Here is an 18513-nt window from a genome sequence, read left to right on the forward strand (position 1 = left end):
TCACGGCGCGGTTGAGGTGGTGTTGCCAGCGCATGCAGGAGTCGGACGAGGCGGGGGGAAGGCCATGCAGCAGGCGCGGGTGCGGAAGGCTCTGGCCAGCCTCCCAGGGATTCAAACCTGGGAGAAAACGAAAAAGCATGGCAGTATCCTGTGGTTTTCTAAAGACAGAGAGTTTCTGCCTTGACCTGGAAAATAAAAAGCTCGACAGGAAAGCGAGGGGAAGATGCAGGTGCCTTTTCGCTTCACTCTGTCAACTGTAGCGCGGCATTGAGCGCACCGCTCGCTAGCTTGTCTCTCTTTGTCCTCCGAAACGCGTTCTCTTTCCTCTTTCTCTCATGGTTTCTCGCTCTGTCTCCTCTTGTTCTCGCCTTCCACCGTCGCGTTTGGTTTCGGCGACCCTGTGGGGTGTACGCGCTGCCGTTTGCTTCTTTTCCTCTCGCTTTCTCCCCGTTTGCGGTGTTGCTGTCGTCGCCTACGCCGTCACTCCTCTGTGGCGCTGTTTTTTTCCTCTTCTCGACGCAATTCGTCGTTCGCACAGGCTTTCCGGCCAGATAACGCGGGCGCAGAAGGACATGATAGAGAGAAAAGAGGCAAGAAACGGCCGAAAAAACCCGAGAGACCACCGGAGAAGCCATCTCGGAAACGTAGACAGGAGGCGAAGGTGTGAAAGAGAACGGAGAGGACAATTGGAGGAAGCACGTGCTTTCGAGACACACGCAGAGCAGCGAGTCCGATTACTTTCGCAAATGGTCTTTCCCCACGTCGTCACGGACCGGCTTTCATTTTGAGGGATTGGAGACGCTTTGTTTCCTCATTTCGCCACTCGCCTTCTCTTCCCTCTGGGCTTCGCAATGAGGAACTCGAGTCACCGTCGAGAGGCCAAGGCAGGGCGCGGCGGTTCCGCGGGTCGGTTGGTGCAACCTGGAGACGGGCTGGCAGCGATTTCTTGCCGTCCAGAGGGTGAGAAGACGCAGGCAGTTGCGCGAGAAGAAGATGAAAAGGAAGGTCGAGGGAAGAAACGGTTTTGGTCCGCGCTGAAGAGAGGAAGCGCCGCATCTCAACAGAGAGCACACGGTTTCGGAGAGCCGCTCTCCGAACAGAATCTGTCAACAGTGGTAGCAAACGAGAAGGACAGAAAGAACGGTACAGATCGGCAAAACAGGAGAAAGATAACAAGAGAGGGAAAGACAGGCGCCGAAACAGAGAAAGAACAAATCAGAAAAAGCAAGGAACATACAGGGTGTCTCGCGTTCGCGTTTCTTGTTTCATCATTTCCGTTCTCGTCTTCCCTCATCTTTTAGAGAACCCGTCGTTGTCAGTCCATGCTTGGTGGGGGCCTTTTTCACGTGTCGATTTCTAGGGTTTCTCTCTGCTTTTGCTCTTTTCAAGACAGGAAACGCTTCGATGAGCTGCATGCTATCTACCAGTCGGGTGTACGTACACTCGACCCCGTTCTCCTGGAGGAGACGGCCGAGGCTCTGGATGTGAATAGCGGCAGCTACACGGTTTGGATGCTGAGGCGACGGGTGCTCACCGAGTTTCCGTCTCTCCTCAATTTCGCTGAACTAGGTCAGACAACATAGACAAAGCTGGAAACACGTTTGCATGCGCCGTGCCTTTTTTCCGATGCAGAGATACAGCGAGGCCTCGACCGCATCGAAGAGCGATGTGCTTTCGTCGAGCGTCGAATGCGTTTCCTGTCTGGATCAAGTCCCCTTTCAACTGTGTAACGGGTTCCACCGTACATGCATCTATTCAACGCTCGTCCATGAGAACACTGCTCAGTGCACAGGTCTGCCGAGTTCTCTCTCTTTCTCGACGTCGACGGGTCTGTCTCGCTATGGAAGGAGTTGTGACTTCAAATAGATACATACATGTGGACACATTGCTAGATCTACTTGTGAGCTTGTATCTCTAAACATTACTGCATATCTACCTCATTGTATGCCTATATGGACATCCTGATCTGCTCATGTGTCTGTGCATCTGCAGGTTTCCATAACAGCCACCTTTTTAAACATGGGTGTCTATCTCTGCCTGCGCATCGAGATGCATGTGTGTAGGCGTATGTGTGTGTCGCGGTTCGCACGTTTAATGAAAGGCGTGGCGAGTCTCTGCTTCGCGTTTTCCTGTTGCCCTGAATCGAGGGAAACCATCTGTTTCTCACTTTTCCCTCCAGAGTTTGTTCGCGACTGGACAACGGCGAGCTTGAAAAACTACCAGGTTTGGTTTCACCGACGGTGGGTCGTTGAGAGGCTGCTGGACCGCATGCGGGAAACAAAGCCCAGAACGGACGGAGACGACGAGGCAGAGACGAGCGATGCAAGCAAAGAGGCAATTGCGGCGCTGTGCGAGGACGAATTGCAGAGCGTAACAGACGTCTTGCGCAAAGACGCGAAAAACATGTCAGCTTGGTCTCATCGGTAAGCGCTCGCGTGGGGTTCGAAAGTCGTCGACACACGCACATCTGCCTGTCGGTAAACGGGCCCTTTCAGCGATTCTTAGAAAACGAGCAATCCGCGGGTTTGTTCTCCCATCTCCGATGCGTCGTCGCCTTCGGTTGGCAAACTCCTGAATGTAACGGTGCAATCTGTACACAACGGACTCGTTAACTTAAACTGGGGAGTCAAGTGGGTACAAACCGTGCACGGATAATTATGTCAGTGTAGCCGAATCTGTCGCAACGCTTTTTCACCTGTCTCCCGTCTCGCCACGTTCGTTTGAAGGCCGGCCTTGTTCGACCTCAAGAAGGTTCGCAAACAGAACACTTCAACGCGCAACCGCCAAGATACTGCACACAGAAAGTTACGTTTCATACGCCCTTCTGAAAATCTACTTCTCGATAAATATAGACATTCCTGCCCACTAGTATACATGTATTTATATGTGCTTGCATGTATCGACCTATGCATGCATATCTAGCTGTATATTGATATCTAAATCTGTGTCCCTGGATTTCTATCTCGATGCACGAATGCATTAGCGGGAGCGCGAGTTACTCTCGGATGACGACTGCCGTTTTGTTTTAAAAAAAATCGAGACTTGACTCCTTCGGTTCGGTGTGAAACGCACGCTGGCGTCCCCCTTCTTTCTTGCCTCCGTGTGTGTCCTTTTTTGCACGTTTGTGACGTGGGGCGTGCCAGGATAAAGTCAGCGTCTCGCTGCGTGCACCCCTCGTTTCGTTTTCCCCTTTTTCGGGGCGTCCACTCTCGCCTTTTTTTCTGTCGCGGACAAAGAAAGAACGTCATTCGTCTGCGAGTGCCCGTTCCGTTTTTGCCTTCTGTCTCCAGCGTGTGGCTTCGACGTGTCTACCCCCGCCCGCTCGCCGAAGACTTTTCCTGGGCGCTGCAGTGGCTACATGCAGATCCATTCAACAATTCCGCGTGGATGTTTCGACAACTTCTCGCACGCGAAAAGGCCGAAAGAAGAGGACGGCGCGTAACAGCCTCGCGAGACGAGGCCGCGCGAAGCCCAAGCGACGAGAGCGAGCGAGAAGAAGCCCCGCAGGAGAAGGACCAGCACAAGACGGAAGGCGATCCGGGACCCGGAGTGCAGGAGGCTGTTTCAGCACAAGAGAGGGAGCGACGGACACTTCGACACAAAGCGAAAACGTGGATGGCCGAAGTTCGGTGCGTTTGCGTCGTTTCTGTGCCTCTCGCAAAGCGCCTTCCTCCTCGCTGTACTCTCTCCTCTTTCCGTCCCTGTTCTCTCTGTGTCCTTCTCTCTCGTCCTTGTTCTCTATGTTGTCCTTCGCTCTCGTCCTTGTTCTCGCTGTTTCTCTTTTTTGACCCTGTCGTGCTCCTCTCTGTTTCCTCTTTAGCATCGTCTCTCGTGTCGAAAACGCCATCCTTCCTTAGTCGCAGGTGCGCGTCTGGGCGGTCTCGACTTTCGCGCTGTTCCTTTTTCTGCGCCTGCTTTTCGATCGTGGATCGTCGCACCCTTTCGTCGCCGGCTTCCGTTCGTGGGGCACTGCCCACGTGCCAAAGTCGGGTCGCCTTTTTTTCTCTCTGAATCGCCGAGTTTCGCGCTTTTTCCCGGCGTTCCGGCCCTCGACCTCGCACGCCAACCAGACTGGCGACGCGTTCTCACCCGACCATTTGAACTCAATCACGTTTTCGATTCTTCGCCTGTTCTGCGGCTCTTTCTGCATCCCTCGTCGCTGCCGACGGTTGGCCTTTGTCGTCGAAGCCGCTAGCCAAGTCTTTGTTCACCTTGCCTCTCTTCTTTTTGCTTCGCTGCATGCAGCTTTTCCCTCGTCTCCTGGAGCGCACAACCAAGCAACGAGGCAGCGTGTAGGTACCTCCTGCATGCAGCGAGTCAGACGCTTGCCGCGCTCCGAGAAATCGACGGCGACCGAGAAGATTCAGCCCAAGTCGACAGCGCAGACGGAGGCGGCCAGGACAATGAGCCATCAGCGGACGAAGCAAAGGAGGAATGCGACGATGCAGACGACGAGAAAATAAACAGCGAGAGACTCCTCCAAATTCTTCGGCGCGCTGCGCACCGAGTATGTGAACGTGTGGCAAACCGCCACATACACCGTCCAGCAGCGCCGGAGCAGCCTTCTACCACTTCTTCTTCCTCTCTTTCTCAGCCTTCTGCTTCTTCTTCCTGTCTTTCTCAGCCTGCTGGCTCTTCTTCCTCTGTTTCTCAGCCTTCTGCTTCTTCTTCCTCTCTTTCTCAGCCTGCTGGCTCTTCTTCTTCCTCTCTTCCTCAGTCTTCTTCCGCTTCTTCGTCTTCTCTTTCTCAGTCGTCTTCCTCTTCTTCTTCCTCTCTTTCTCATCCTTCTTCTTTTTCGTCTCCTTCTCAGTCTTCTTCCTCTTCGGCCCCGTGTGAGCCTTCATTCGACGCGGCTCGGGGGCGGCACGAGAGCCACGCAGCCGCCGAGACAGAAGGCGCGTCTGCGAGGCCCAGAGAGGAGGCGGAGGCGCCGTGCTGCTGGCCCAGGGGCGAGGCGAAGGGTGCGCTGAGATTCGCGCTCGAGGTGCTGCTTTTCTGCGCCGAAGACAGGCGCCGGCTGGCGGAGGCATGCGCGGTAAGGTCTGACGACAGGGGCGACCCCAGCAGGAGGGGAAATGTGGAAACAGCACGCGTCTCGGCGTTACCAAAGAACGCAAAGGAGGGATGAAGATCGCACGGCCTCTCGATGGCGTAAGCCTGCGTTGCGTGGACGGAAACGGTCCTTCTCTGCCTCTGGATCGTGCCTTGGCCTCGTCGGAGGACCGAGGGTGGACGCATAGGCATCTCGCGTCTTTCCCAGTTTCGTCATTCACGCGGGTTTATCGTGAACATGGAAGACGCAGTTGGGGCCGGTTTCTCGTTTTTTGTGCATCCCCCCTGTACGTCTGCCATCGCTTTTCGTCTTCGGTTTGTGACGACCTCTCCGGGATTCGCGCTCCTCTCTGCGTCGGGCGTCTTGCCACCGTCCCTGTGTCTCTCTCGCGTGAACCCCAAATGCCAGGGTTTCCAGTATTTCTTTTCGTTTCAGATTTGCAATCGCCTCGCCCAAGTTGACCCAATACGCAAGGCCTACTGGACATGGAGAAGCGAGACGTTGGCGGATAAGTAGCTCAGCGTCTTTCCTCGCTCTTCCGATGCACGTTTCTTCTCGCCTCGCAATCAGAAAGAAAGCGGCCCAGCGCTTTCAGACGCGCGGGCCGAAGCAAAACTCCAGGCGAGAGATGTCGACTGCGAAAGTGTCGGAAGAAAAACAGTTGCCATCAACGGCGGCTACGCGCCGCGCAGGTGACACCGGACATGGACGAAGAAGAGAACAGGAAGAGAAGGCGAACAAGTACTCTGTTTTTCTGGGTTCTCCGCATATCTTGAAGCGAGGCGGCGAAAGAACATTCAGGGAGAGCGTCGTAGAGAGAGCCGGAAGAAAGGACATCATGGAACGGTTTTGCGTGTGTCTCTGCATGGCTCGGGGTTGTCTTTTGTTTCTCTCAGGGGAGACTAATTTGTTGCTTTCTGGTGCGGAGTGGCAAACGCAAGACCCGCCGTGAGCGCGAGTCTGCCTTCTTGCCTCTCTCGGCTGTGCATCCTTTTCTCTTGTTTTTTGTGTGTCTTTGACGCTTCTTCCTCTCTTCTTTGCTTTTCTTTTCTCGCTTTTTTCTTCTTTGCACCTTCGCGTCTTCCTTTTTTTGCCTGTGCTCTGCTTCCTCTCGTGGTCGATTCTTCTTCTCCACGTCTTCGTCTTTCTCTTCGTCCCTTCTTCTCCACGTCTTCGTCTTTCTCTTCGTCCCTTCTTCTCCACGTCTTCGTCTTTCTCTTCGTCCCTTCTTCTCCACGTCTTCGTCTTTCTCTTCGTCCCTTCTTCTCCACGTCTTCGTCTTTCTCTTCGTCCCTTCTTCTCCACGTCTTCGTCTTTCTCTTCGTCCCTTCTTCGCCTTCTCTGGCCGTTCGCCGACTCCGTCTCCTTGTTCTCCCCTTGGCGAAGTGTCATGTTAAGCCCTCGGTTCGTTCTGCAGGCGCGTGCAGTCGCGTGAATTTGTCTCTTGTACAGACGCGTGAAACCGCAGATGGTGCGGAGCCGGCGTCGCACCCGCCGAAAAAGACTCGCGTTTTCCTCTTCTGAACAGTCGGAGCGATAGAGATCCTCGTGTGTCGAGGTGACCACAGGCACCGCTGTCTGACCAGACATCCATCTACTGGACTTTCCGAGGTTTAGGCGCCGCTGGTGAAAAGGAGTCAAATGCACAAACGGCAGAACTCGCCTCTTTGGCCCCACATATACGCGTATACTTTTCGTGTTGAACCAGATAGTTACAGAAGACTGGCCGAGAGAGGCTTGTTAGAGGTCCACGGCTTTCGTTTTGCGTCGCCAAGAAGCGGTGGCTCTTGTATCGTCCGACCTTGTTCAAAACCCTATATATATATATTTATATTTGCAGACACACAGATATGTGGGTAAGCAAGTAGGTTTGTGTATAGGCACTGTTGCATTTTTTGTCGACGTTTCTCCTCTCTCCGTTTCCTTCTCACTTCCTTGGCGAAGGAGCATGCACAGGTATTTGCACGGGTGTTCACATGCGGCAGACGGAGGTCTGATGAGGGGAGGAAAGGTGCCTAGGGAAAGGAGACGCAGCTTCCCTTTTTTCGCGACGCGATTCCGGCAGGGCCAAAGTGGCCTATCCGAGACGCGCGAGAAGAGGCCTTGCTCTCGTGTTTTCAACAGTCAGCGAGTTGAAGGCGACCGTCTGCCTGTCGCCTTCGTGCGTGGCAGGCCAGAGGAGCGCGTCTGTGCCGCCTCGTGCCTTTTCTGTTTTGCCCATACACGGTGAGCTGCGTTTTCAGGAGCAAATGTCGCACAAATGAAGCGTACGATCTCTCGTGAGCACGCCGAGAAGCATTCCGGAACTTCGTCTCTTCAGGTTCACAACTGCATGCGACGTTGGAGATCTTCACATGCGTGCACACGGAGACACATCCTCTAGGCGCACAGAGGGAGACACTGAAAGCGACACCCAGAGACACAGTCGCCCCTGCGTGGACGTACACCCGCTGCTGATGTGCGTGGAAGGTCTTTTCCATTGGAAATTCGAGGCAGATCGAGTCAAGACAAGAGAGAAGAAAGGCGAGGAGAAAGAACGCGAGTCAGCAGGGGGCGAAGCAGGGAGGAAGAAGCACGGAACAAGACGAACTGGAGAAGAGGCCATGCAGGCACGCAGCATTAGAGAAAAGGAGACGCGCCGGAGACTGAAAGAGATGAAGCGCACGCTTGAGTCTTTCCTTGAAAAAGGAAACCGAAGGATGCCTCTCTCGTCACCGTACTCGCGGGAAAGGATGCACACGAGGCTGCAAGAGGCGAAGGCACCGGAGAAGAGGAAGGCGCATGAGACGAAGAAAGAGAAGGCGCAAAAGGATACGTTTGGGAGAGAGCAGCTGAATAGAGACCAGCGGGGGGTTTTCGTGTGAGACTGGTTGGGAGTCCTGGACGGGCAAGGGAAGAAAATGGAAAATTCTGAGAGGCGCCGAGAACAGAGCCACGTGAATGCATTTCGCCTTTTGCGCGGTCGGCGAGAAACGAAGAGGCGGGGAGAGGCCGCGAGCACACGTTCACCGTGCCTGAGGCAGGTGCGCCCTGTGGGAGACCTGCAAGGGACAAAATCGCACGAGGACTGGGAGAAAATCGCACGAGGACTGGGAGGAAAAGGCGCGAAGCAGCGATTAGCACCGAGAGAGTCTCGACGCGAGAGTCTGGACGAGAGAGACGGCAAAACAGTGCTGCCGATGAACCCGAAGATTCACGGAAAGACGGCCGATTTAAGGAGTGAAAAGGTCGATTGACGAAAGTGGTGAAGGACGACGGCCAGACGCAGCGAAAAAGAGAGGGGAACAGACAACAGAGGAGAGGACGCGGAGGAGACGGAGAAGAACAGGAGAAAGAACCAGATTGCGAAGGACGGAGATCGGGAAGGACGAAAGCAAAGCGACAGTACGAACAGAAAGAAGGGAGCAGTGTCAAGACTGGACGAGGGAGAGGCGTAAACGAGAATGAGGGGCTGAGAGCGAAATCGAAAGAGAGACTGGGCCAGGGATGCTGTCAATGGTCAGAGAGCCGTACTCTGTAGAGAAGCCGCCGGGGCACGAGGAGGGGGAAACGTCGCCTTCTCCAGAAACGTCCTGAGCGTGATCAACCCCTCCGGAGTTTCAGCTGCAAAACCAGTCCAAATTTCGAGGACAAAAACGATCCACTTGCAGCCTTCCTTCCCAAGAAACCCGGAAAACACTACGAGGAATTAGCACACACAAACACAAATCGACTCTTTTTGACCTGAGTACAAACACCCGACAAAAACAGAAATGAACCACGGCCTTCCAACGCTTCACATGGACGTACTTCTATACACGAATATACCTGCCTATCAATATGAATGCAAGCGAATATACTTACGTGCATGTATGCATACATGCATATACATACATATGTATGTATATATGTATATGTATATATGTATATGTATATATGTGTATGTATATATGTATATGTATATATGTATATGTATATATGTATATGTATATATGTATATGTATATATGTATATGTATATATGTATATGTATATATGTATATGTATATATGTATATGTATTTATGTATAAATCTGTATATATGCATGAGAAAAAGTGGTGCATCTTCACGTCGGGCGCGTCTCGCGAGGTGAGGTCTTACCCATAAGAACGCCATTCACGAGGCGGACCTTGACTTTCTCGCCTGCATGCAGGTAGACGCCCTCGGAGATTCTCACGAGGGGTAAGTGGGCGCCCGCTGGCAGCGTGTGTTTCATCCACTCGCGAACGCAGCGCTCAACGGGGTCCAGCTGGGAAAAAAAAGAAAAGAAAACTTCGACTCTGAGGCCGAGGCAAGAAGAGACAGGAGACTCAACGCCGAGACGAAACACGAAGGGGACGCCTACGGGCCACGGCGCATTCGCGCGGAAGGCCGAGCGAGAGAGAGACAGGAGGGACAGAAGATGGAGACACATTCATGCGCATGCATCAAATATATATATATATATATGATCAGATGCAGTTGAGAGGGGCAGCTTTGTGGGCAGAAGGTGCTTGGGAAAAAGGAAAACCCGACCTTCTTGTTCATCGTGGCAGCTTCGGCGTCGACTGTGGAGGGAAGTGGAACGCGGTCTTTAAGACAGGAGCCCGATGGGACGAGCGCGTTGCGTTTTGGTTCCTCTTTGCTTCCACAGGCAGGCTGTGTCTCTGGGTGTCTGAGTCCGTCCGTCTCCCGGCCTGTGCGGGTCAAAACGACGGCCGTCGCCTCGGCAGAAACGTCCTGTGTCCTGTCACTCTCTGTTCCGTTTTTCTTTTCTTCCCGACTGGCTGAGTCGTCAGCCTTCCCTCCTCGACTTTGCGATCTCGTGCAGTTCTCGCCTTCGTTCTCTCCCTTTTGGTGTGCGCGTGCCTTGCCGAGGTCGTCGCTCTCTGCGTCTGACGCCCGTCGCATGCAGACGGAGGCTTTCTCGGCGTCGGTGAGCAAGCCGAGGTAGGGTTCTTCTTTCTTTACCAGAAGCCTCGTTGCCTCGTGCGAATCACCCGTCTCGCCGCGTGTCTGTGGGGAGTGAGAGCCCGCCGCAGGCAGGAGCGCCGTCGACGGCTGATCGCTGGAAAAAGGAAAGACGAGAGGACTTCCCACCTTGCCCAAGGCGAGGCCAGCGTGCGGGGAGGACGAGGTGACAGATGAAGCGCAGGACGGACGTGGAAGAGAAGAAGCATCTCGGGATGCGCCTGCCTTCAGCTTCGCCGGAAGAGAAGGCGAACGCAAGGACGCAGCATGAGAAGGAAGAGACGAAGCAAAAGGATAACCAGGGAGATGAGAAGGAGGAGAAGGAGGAACCCGCGACGAGAGAGGGAGAAGGGGATTGGAGGCAACGAAGGAGGAGATATCAAAGTCTTTTCCATCTCCCATGATGTCCATCAAGGCGCCGATGCGGTTGGTTGCATGCGCTTGCCGGATAATAGCCAGCTGCGCGCTTTGTCGCCGCAGCGCGGTCTCGCATTCTTCCAGTTTAAGTCGAAGGTTCAAGTTCTCCGCACGCGTCTGACAAACACATTGCGAAACATGCCAGAGAGTAGGAGACGCATGCAGTCCCGTGTAGACACCGAGACAACACAAAACTCCGCAATCCGCACTCCAGAAATCTACAGTTATATCTCTATCCAGACGCATGCATATATATATATATATACACACAGAGAGAGAGAGAGGCACACACTCTTTGACGGATGGGTGTGCACCCATGCAGCGTCTCTGAGGAGAGTTGAACGTTTGCATTAGCCTGGAGGTTGCAACGGGGAAGGCAGAGACAAGACGAAACCGGCTGTCGAGACAGGAAGCCTCACGCCGACGGAGCTGTGCATAGAAGTGTGGAAACGCATGCGCGGAACTGGCGAGAAGTGCGACGGTTTCCGCACCTGAGCAAGAATCAGGGAATCTTGCTGGAGAACGTCGTTTTGACTCATTTGCTCGGCCAAACGTTTCTTCAACTCGCGCTCCCCGCGCCGTAGGAGCTCCACCTGCACGGACTGAAAACGATACGCGAGGGAGAAGAACGCAGGCTGACCCAAGAAACAACAACCGAACCGGAGAGCCGGAAGAAGAGCGCGCCCCGATACCCCTCAGGAGAGGCAAACACGACCCGGCCAGAGTGGGAAGTGCTGCACGGCGAAAGGGAGACACGGGGAATTCGCGACAGGGACAGAGAGGAAGAAAGAGGAGAAGAAAGGAAAGGAAACCAGTGCAGGGGTTCTCGAGTGTGACGGCCGAGACTGCGCAGATTGAAAGCGCATCCACGGCTCAGGCGGTCAGATCTGCGACGATTCGCGTAGATGAAAGTTGCCACTAAGTCGCAAAACGCAAAAGAAACACGAGTAGCGCAGACGCAGGAGACGCACGCGCGCATGCAAGCGAACACGCAGGAGGAAGGAACGACATGGGAGAAGCGGAGTTGAGGCGCGAGAGGTTTCCGTGCGTGTGTCGGCCGGCTGAAGTTTCGCGGTTTCTGTCTTTCGCGGAGGAATCCACAGACTACCCTTTTCGCGCCTTTTCTCGTTGAACTGCTTTCTTGAACTTCGAACCAGGACGGCACACAGCGCTTCCCTTTCACGTTTCACTCTTGTTTTCGAGCATTCACTCCACACCTTGTCGTTGATGTGCGCGCACGCCTCCAACTCCGCAAATTGGTCCTGGAGTTCCGTCAGCGCCCGCTCGCGGCTTCTGAGCGCGTCGGTGACTGTTGCGATCTGAAACAACAAATCGGACCACACTCCGCGCTCCAAACGACGGACGCGTTGAGCGTCGAGGACAGACGAAGCTGGGAAGGACCGCCTCAACGGAGACCGAAGGGAGGCGAGACGGGGAGACGACGCTCGAAGCACGGGATGACGGCGAAACAGGCTGCAGCCCGAGCGCGCAGAAAAAGCGTTTCGACGCGGAGACTGCTCTAACGTGACGGCAACGCGCCTGCGTGACGCTTCCTCGTTTTCACGCCACACATGCACGGCTGCCTTCGCCTCGACGGCAAAAGCCCGCTGTTTCCAGGCACGTGTAGAGTTTCCCTTCATGCGGAGACGAAAGGAAAACGGGTGAGGACACAGAGAGAGAATTCGTGTCCCCGCCTTTCTGCAGGTTTCTTACCCCCTCGTGGAGACGCGCGTTCTCCTTCTGCAGATTTCGCACAGTCGCTTCGAGCTCCTCAATCAGCGCCGTCTTCTCTGTCATGGTCTCCGCCAGGCGGGCCAGCTGGGAAAGGAAACAGGCCGTCGTGGACGCAAAAAGGAACGCAGAAAGAGAAAGAGAAATAAAAGGAGACAAACCGTGAGAGTCGCCGGCAGACTGCGTGGAAGAGAGACACACGGCGACAGGTTCGCCCCCACAGACGGCCGTCGCTAACTCTAACCCGAGGAGGCAAATGGAGGCGCGACGACGGGGAAAGCCGATGAGACACCACGCGGCAGGGCGTCACGCGAGTGAACGCGATTTCCACGGAAAGAACGCGTGAAGAACAGAAACCGGAGGCAAACGCAAAACGAGAAAAAAGGAAGGGCGAAGCACGAGAGACGAGGAAAACCACCGGAGAAAAGAAGGCCGAAACGACGTGGTGGCGAAACAGAGAGGAAACGTTCGGGGGCTATAAAAGTCTTGTTCGTACCTCGATTTGGAGTTTCTGTTTATCCCGCTCTCTTTGGCGCTGGAGCTCCACATCCATCGCCTCCTCTCTGTGTGTCGAGATTGGGTTTCGCGAAGGAAGCGGCAAAAGAGAAAAGGAGACGCACGCAGAGAACAAAACACGGCACGGGCCATATATGAGCAGACGCATGCGAGATCGGTCGCTGGGACAAAGGAACACAGAGAGAAGGAACGTAACAAGCAGAGAGGGAGAAAAAACCAAGAGCGGAGGATGCAGTCTCCGTCATTTCAACGCCCACGTTTCCGACACAAGGCGCGTCGTGAGCTCGTTGCGACTTGAATTGCCAAGAGAGAGTCTCCTCGCAACCTTTCCCCCCGCCGGCGCGAAGTTGTCTTTTTGGTTTCAAAAAACGCAAAGAGGAGCTGAGAGTTTCGGTTTTCTCGCTCACCTGTTCTTCGCCGTCTTCTTGACGTCAGCCATGTGAAGGCGCATCAAGTCCACGTCGAACTGCATACTCTGCATTTGGCGCGACAGCTTCTGCGCCTCGGCCTCGTGCTCCTGGAGGCGTTCGTGCGCCACGGAAATTTCTTCGTCCTTTATCTTCATCGCCTCTTCAACCTGAACGAGAAGAGCAGAACAGTGTCGAGACGCAACCAGGCCGTATACACGCCTTTCTTCAGGAGCGTGCATGCTTCGGAGCGCTCTTGAGAAGGCCGAAAAACAGAGCCCGCGGCGAAAAACACCACTCACGTTGGCGTGAAACAGATGCGTTTCTCCCTCTCCATTTGTCTCTCTCTGCCACATCCGCAAGAGAACTAAAGAAACGCACCCTTATCTCTCAGGCTCTTTTTTCCACTCTCCTGAAATGAGGCAGGGGAACTCAAAACGCCCTCAGACTGTCCCAGGCGTCTGCGCAGTCCTAGACGCGAGCCTAGAACTGGAAGAGACCGCGACAGAGCCCCGGAACCGCACTGCTCGGAAAACGACGCGCAGGCAAAGAGGCACAGACGCAGGAAGAGACACACAACAGACACACGCACCTGCCGCAGTCTCTGAAGAAGAATCTCCTTGTCGGCGATGTGAGAACGACACTCGGCCTGGGCGAGCGCCACACGAGCGTCCGCGTCTTTTTGCCTCTGGACGACGGCTGCGACATGTCCTCCTTGCATCTTCTGTTGCCAGTCTCGGAGATCGTCCACGGCGTGTCTTGGGGAGAGAAAAAGACAGGAAAGACGGCGCATTTGCAGAGGGGCGTGGGCAGGCGAAACAAAAAGTGAAGGTCGCGTCTGTGGGAGATCGGCCGCAAAGAATCGCCACTGAAAAAAGAGCTTACGTCAGCTCGTAGATTTCCTCTTCCTTCGCCGCAAGCTGCGCGTGGAGAGTTGCAATGATTCGGTCCCGTTTCGCCGATTCAAACTGAAGACAGTCGCGCAGAGAACGCAGGCGCTCGAATGCTCGACGTCTCTGCACTCGCACGGATACACCAACTGACAGCGCCACAAGACACGCAAGAGCCGCCGCGAAGAAGAGCCGCCGCGAAGAAGTGAAGTGAGGAAGCGGAGGACGAGGCAGAAAGAAGAGAAGGAAGAGATACAAAAGACAGAGACAAAAACAGTGAGCAGGAGGAAACAAAGGAAAAAAACGAGAAGTGAGGACGACAAGACAAAAAGACAAGACAAAGACCCCAAGACAAAGGAGAGACGAAGGCGAAAGGAAGTGAAAGAGGCGAGAAAGGCAATGCATGACGCAAGCAGGAAAGAAACGTACGGCAAGTTTGTTGACGACGAGTTCGCGTCCCTCAGCTTCGGTGTTTGCGAGCTCGATGAGCGACGTTTGGTGCCTGCGTTTCGGAGAAGGGAATCGGGAAGCATGAAGTTAGGCTCATCCCTCGAGTCGAAGGAAAACAGAGAAACAACGCAAAACACCTTGCTCGGTCCTCGCTCCTCGAACCTCGCCAAAGGCCCCAGACAACCGACCCACCGCGCCGAGACGTTGCTGTTCGCAAATCCTTTCGCAAGTCTGAACATTGTCTCCCAGCATTGCTAATATGGACACGCAGATCCCGTTGATCTTATCTATGCATAGATAAATGTATTCATATTCACATTATATATATATATATACATATATATATATATATATATACGCATCTACACCTGCTTGCGTGCACATACAACCGCAGCGCGACTAGATGTGAGGTTAGAATGCAACGATACAGACAGGCATATGCATCCACACACACCACATATTTCAAAGCATACTGCGTTTTTGTTGCATTCTCTAGCGTCTCCGGGGGACGTGGGTACCTGTGAGCGTCGCGATAGAAGTTGTCGGCGAGTTGGTCTTGCTGATCCTTCAGTTCGAGGCACAGCGCCTGTGTCTCTTTCACCTGATTTTGCAGCTGCGCGTTTTCTTCTGCTGCGAGACGAAGTGCAGTCTGTAGGCTGTCGGTCTCTTCTTCCTTTTGTCTGACGGAGACGAGAAAAGACAGGCGTGGGGGTTCGAGAGGTGATCCATCAAAAGGCGCACCTGCCGAGGGAAGGGCGCTCGCTCGAGGAGCGACGCACCGATACGGGACAGAAAAGACGCAAAAAAAGACGGAAAGACGCAACTCGGCTCGGCTCTACCCTTGCATGACACGTGGCAACGAAGAGAAGGAATGCAAGACCGTTTCAAGTCCGGCAGAGGGGTGCGTTTGTCTCGCCTACATGATCAGATCGCGCAGGGAGAGAATTTGTCTGTCCTGGACTTCGACTACGTGCTGCAGGCGCTCAGCGTCAGCCCGCTGAAAACAGAAAAGGGACGGTTTCCAGAGATCAGAGACACAGTCGCTTGTTCGCGTTGTTTCCCGCTTTCCTCCGCTCTCACCGTCATCGCTTCCCCGACTCTCTCTCTCTACACGGTGCTGTCATCTCTCTCAGGATATCTACGCAACGGGCGGGGGCATCCCCTTGGACCAGAGCAATCTACGAGTTGGCCACGAGAGTCGCATCTGTCTGTGTGAACACACATCAACCTCTCATTTACACAAATAAAGAGAGAACTATACACACCTATATTTACATCACTATACACATATACATACATATACCCATTTATATATCTACATAGATATCTACATAGTTATATACATAGATATCATTCAAAAGGGACACCGCCCATGACGAAGGGAGGGATTGGCCGACAGGTGTTGAGTTGTGTTTCTTGGATTTGGATTTCTAGCCGCGCGCCGGGCGTGGGTTGCCTTCTTACGTCGACGGCTGCCGCAGCCCCGGCGATGGCAGCGGCGCGCGTGGCTGTTGAGTCTCCGCCGAGCAGCAGGCGTTTTTGTCTCTCGACTTCTTCCTGGATTCTGTTTCGGCGAGTCTCTTCCAGCGTGAACTCCGCGAAGCTGCTGCCGTCAAAGAGACACGATTCCCTTTTCCCTTCCCTCTCAGGAGACGCGGAGCATGCCTTGCCCGCAGTCTCAAATCCCCACTCGACGCGATTCAACGCCGATTCCGGAAGGCGCTCTTCCGTCTCCCTGTCTCTCCCTCCGTGTCTCCTCGCACCCCCCCTTTTCTCCTCTTTCTGCTCTTCTTTCTGCCCATCTTTCTCGTCTCTCGGCTCCTCGCTTTTCTGCTGCCTCTTGCCTGTGCTGGCCTCCTCCATGTGTCCGCTCTGGCTCTCTCCATTCGCGGAGTCGAGAGGACGCGAGAAAAAGCGCGCGTCGGCGCCTTCCCTCTCGCCGGAGAGGCGCACGCAGCTCTCGTCGGGAAAAGGCGAAGAGAGACTCGCGAGAAAGCGCGTTTGCGCTGCATGCACGCCGCGCTGGAAATCGCACAATGCCGAAGAAGAGAGCCGCGCAGAAGACGCGTCTCCTGCGGTGGAGAGATCTGCTGAGGTTGGCGAGGCGAGGCGGGAAGCCGCCCGAGGCGGAGAGGACGGCGGCGCCGAGGAGGCAGCGGAGAGAGAGAGAGGCGGAGACGGAGAGAAAGCGAGGAGGGATGGGAAGGTCGACGACGGCTTCTCATGAGTCGCTCTGGTGGAAGAGCCGAGATCGTGGAGCCATGACGTAGGCCCCGCCGACGCATTCGAAGGCGCCTCCCCCGCAGCCACTCTGCGGTTCGGGCACACAACAAGGTGGCTGTTGCTGAGATCGTCGCCGGCTCGCTCTCGCGGCGAAACGCCGCGCAAAGGATGGTGTTCCACGTCTCGGGAGGCTCCAAAGGAGAACGCGAGAAACTCCTCAGAAACACGTTCAATGACCCTCCTGTGGCGCCTTGCCTCCTCGTCCTCGGCATGCGTCGCAGCTGGTTCTTCCTCCGCCTCGCATCCGTCCTCTGTTGACCGAGGCACAGGAGGCGTCTCCGACTCGCCCTCCGTTTTCGGCAAGGCCACAGACTCAGTGCCTTCTCTCTCCGCCTCGCTCTCCTGAGTTTCCCTCGATTTTGAAGAAGAGACCGGAATCGAAGAAGAGACCGGAATCGAAGAAGCCGCGGCGCTGGTCTGATTCGCGTCGCGTTGCGCCTCCTCGATGGATGCGGCGATGACTGCCGGAGAGACGTCGCACTTGGAACTGCTTTTAGGTGCACAGGCCGAAGGCTCTTTCTTCCGAGACGCGGGGCTTACACTTCCTCTCGCAGTCTTTCTCACGGGAGTACCAGCGCACTTCCTTGGCAGCTGCGTGGATGTTTTTCCAGGAGAGCTCGCAGATTTCGCCGGCGCTTCGGACACTCGTTTCGTGGCGCCGCGAGGGCTCGGGGGCCCAGGTTTGTCCTTTGCATGTGCACCAGTTGGGACCGAAGGCCGCAGACTCCCCGGCGCCTTGGAAGGCGAGGCAGACCGCGCTGGAGACGCAGCAGTCGCAGGCAGCACGGGAAGAGCCGCCGGTGCACAAGCGGCGAGAGTCTTTGCACGGGCGCTCTGCGAGGAGAACGAGGGCGATCGGCTCTTCGACGATCGAGAACGCACAGAAGAGACACCCGTCGGAGCCGGAGAAGGAAGAGGCGGCGGTCGCGGGAAAGGCCCAGACATCTTGGCAACAGAGGGAGAAACAGAAAAAGAGTAAACAAGGCGCGGGAAAGAAAAAAGACGAACAGAAGAGGAAGAAGAAGAGGAAGAAGATACACGAGAGAGCGAGAGGAAGAGGGAAAAGGTACACGGGAGGCAGAAGAGGAAGACGGCACACAAGACGAAGACGAGGAAGGCGACACACAAGATGAGGACGACGAAGACGATTCACAAGATGATGCACAAGAGTGAGAGGAGGAAGTGAGGGATATTTTAAGAAAGATCGGGTGAAAGAGAGAAAGGTTGCTTCCTTTTGGAGTTCGACGGTGAGGGAGACGCTTGTTTTTCTCGTCGCACGAGCCGTTCAAAAAAGTCGTGCTCTCCAGAAAGGGAGAAGCCCAGAGGAAGAGTGAGAAGAGAGAGGCGAACGAGTCGATTTCGTCAAAGGCACGGAAAGGGGCCCTTTTTTAACGCTTTCTGCTGCTCCCTCCGAAAAGGGTATCGGTGTGTGTGAGCTGTGAGAGAAAGTCGTGCAAGATATGGATGGAAAAGAGACAAAAAGTGGCCGAGCGAAAAGGAGACAAGCAGAGAAAGCACAAGGGGAAGAAGAAACGTTGCCTCGAGGAGAGAAAAGGAGAAAAAGGAATGTCGTCCCGTTACTTTTAGACTGCAAGCTTTTTTGTCTCCCGTCCGGGTGTTCAAACAGCTACCTCGGTTTTTCCCCAGGACGAAGTCTTTTTCCCTTCTTGCCCAGGCAGCTGAACAACGTACTGAGGCCTCAGATTCACTGCTGTATGAAGAAGAGAGAACATCCGAGGCAGCCGCAGAGTGAAGATGGAAAAAAGTTTTCACAGAGCTGGCCCAGGTGCCTCGGCCG

At 54.7% G+C, this 18513-nt stretch overlaps 2 protein-coding genes across 2 annotated transcripts; one reads left to right on the plus strand and one right to left on the minus strand.

Moving 5' to 3' along the window:
• Positions 1–851: 851 nt before the first annotated feature.
• NCLIV_006520 (hypothetical protein) lies at positions 852–5569 on the plus strand (the record flags this gene model as incomplete). The annotated part of the gene is made up of 6 exons (XM_003880162.1): positions 852–960; positions 1390–1569; positions 2180–2423; positions 3291–3629; positions 4246–5035; positions 5489–5569. The coding sequence occupies 6 exons, from the start codon at positions 852–854 to the stop codon at positions 5567–5569; spliced, it is 1743 nt and encodes a 580-aa protein (XP_003880211.1).
• Positions 5570–8552: 2983 nt separating this feature from the next.
• On the minus strand, positions 8553–17660 carry NCLIV_006530 (brct domain protein, related; the record flags this gene model as incomplete). Its single annotated transcript, XM_003880163.1, has 14 exons — positions 8553–8656; positions 9173–9320; positions 9587–10555; positions 10930–11040; positions 11656–11757; positions 12152–12256; positions 12666–12846; positions 13093–13262; positions 13685–13850; positions 13978–14060; positions 14412–14484; positions 14951–15112; positions 15353–15429; positions 15897–17660. The coding sequence occupies 14 exons, from the start codon at positions 17658–17660 to the stop codon at positions 8553–8555; spliced, it is 4215 nt and encodes a 1404-aa protein (XP_003880212.1).
• Between the last annotated feature and the right edge of the window lie 853 nt (positions 17661–18513).

This window comes from Neospora caninum, chromosome II, assembly GCF_000208865.1.
Source record: "Neospora caninum Liverpool complete genome, chromosome II".
In the NCBI taxonomy this organism is placed as follows: Eukaryota; Apicomplexa; class Conoidasida; order Eucoccidiorida; family Sarcocystidae; genus Neospora; species Neospora caninum.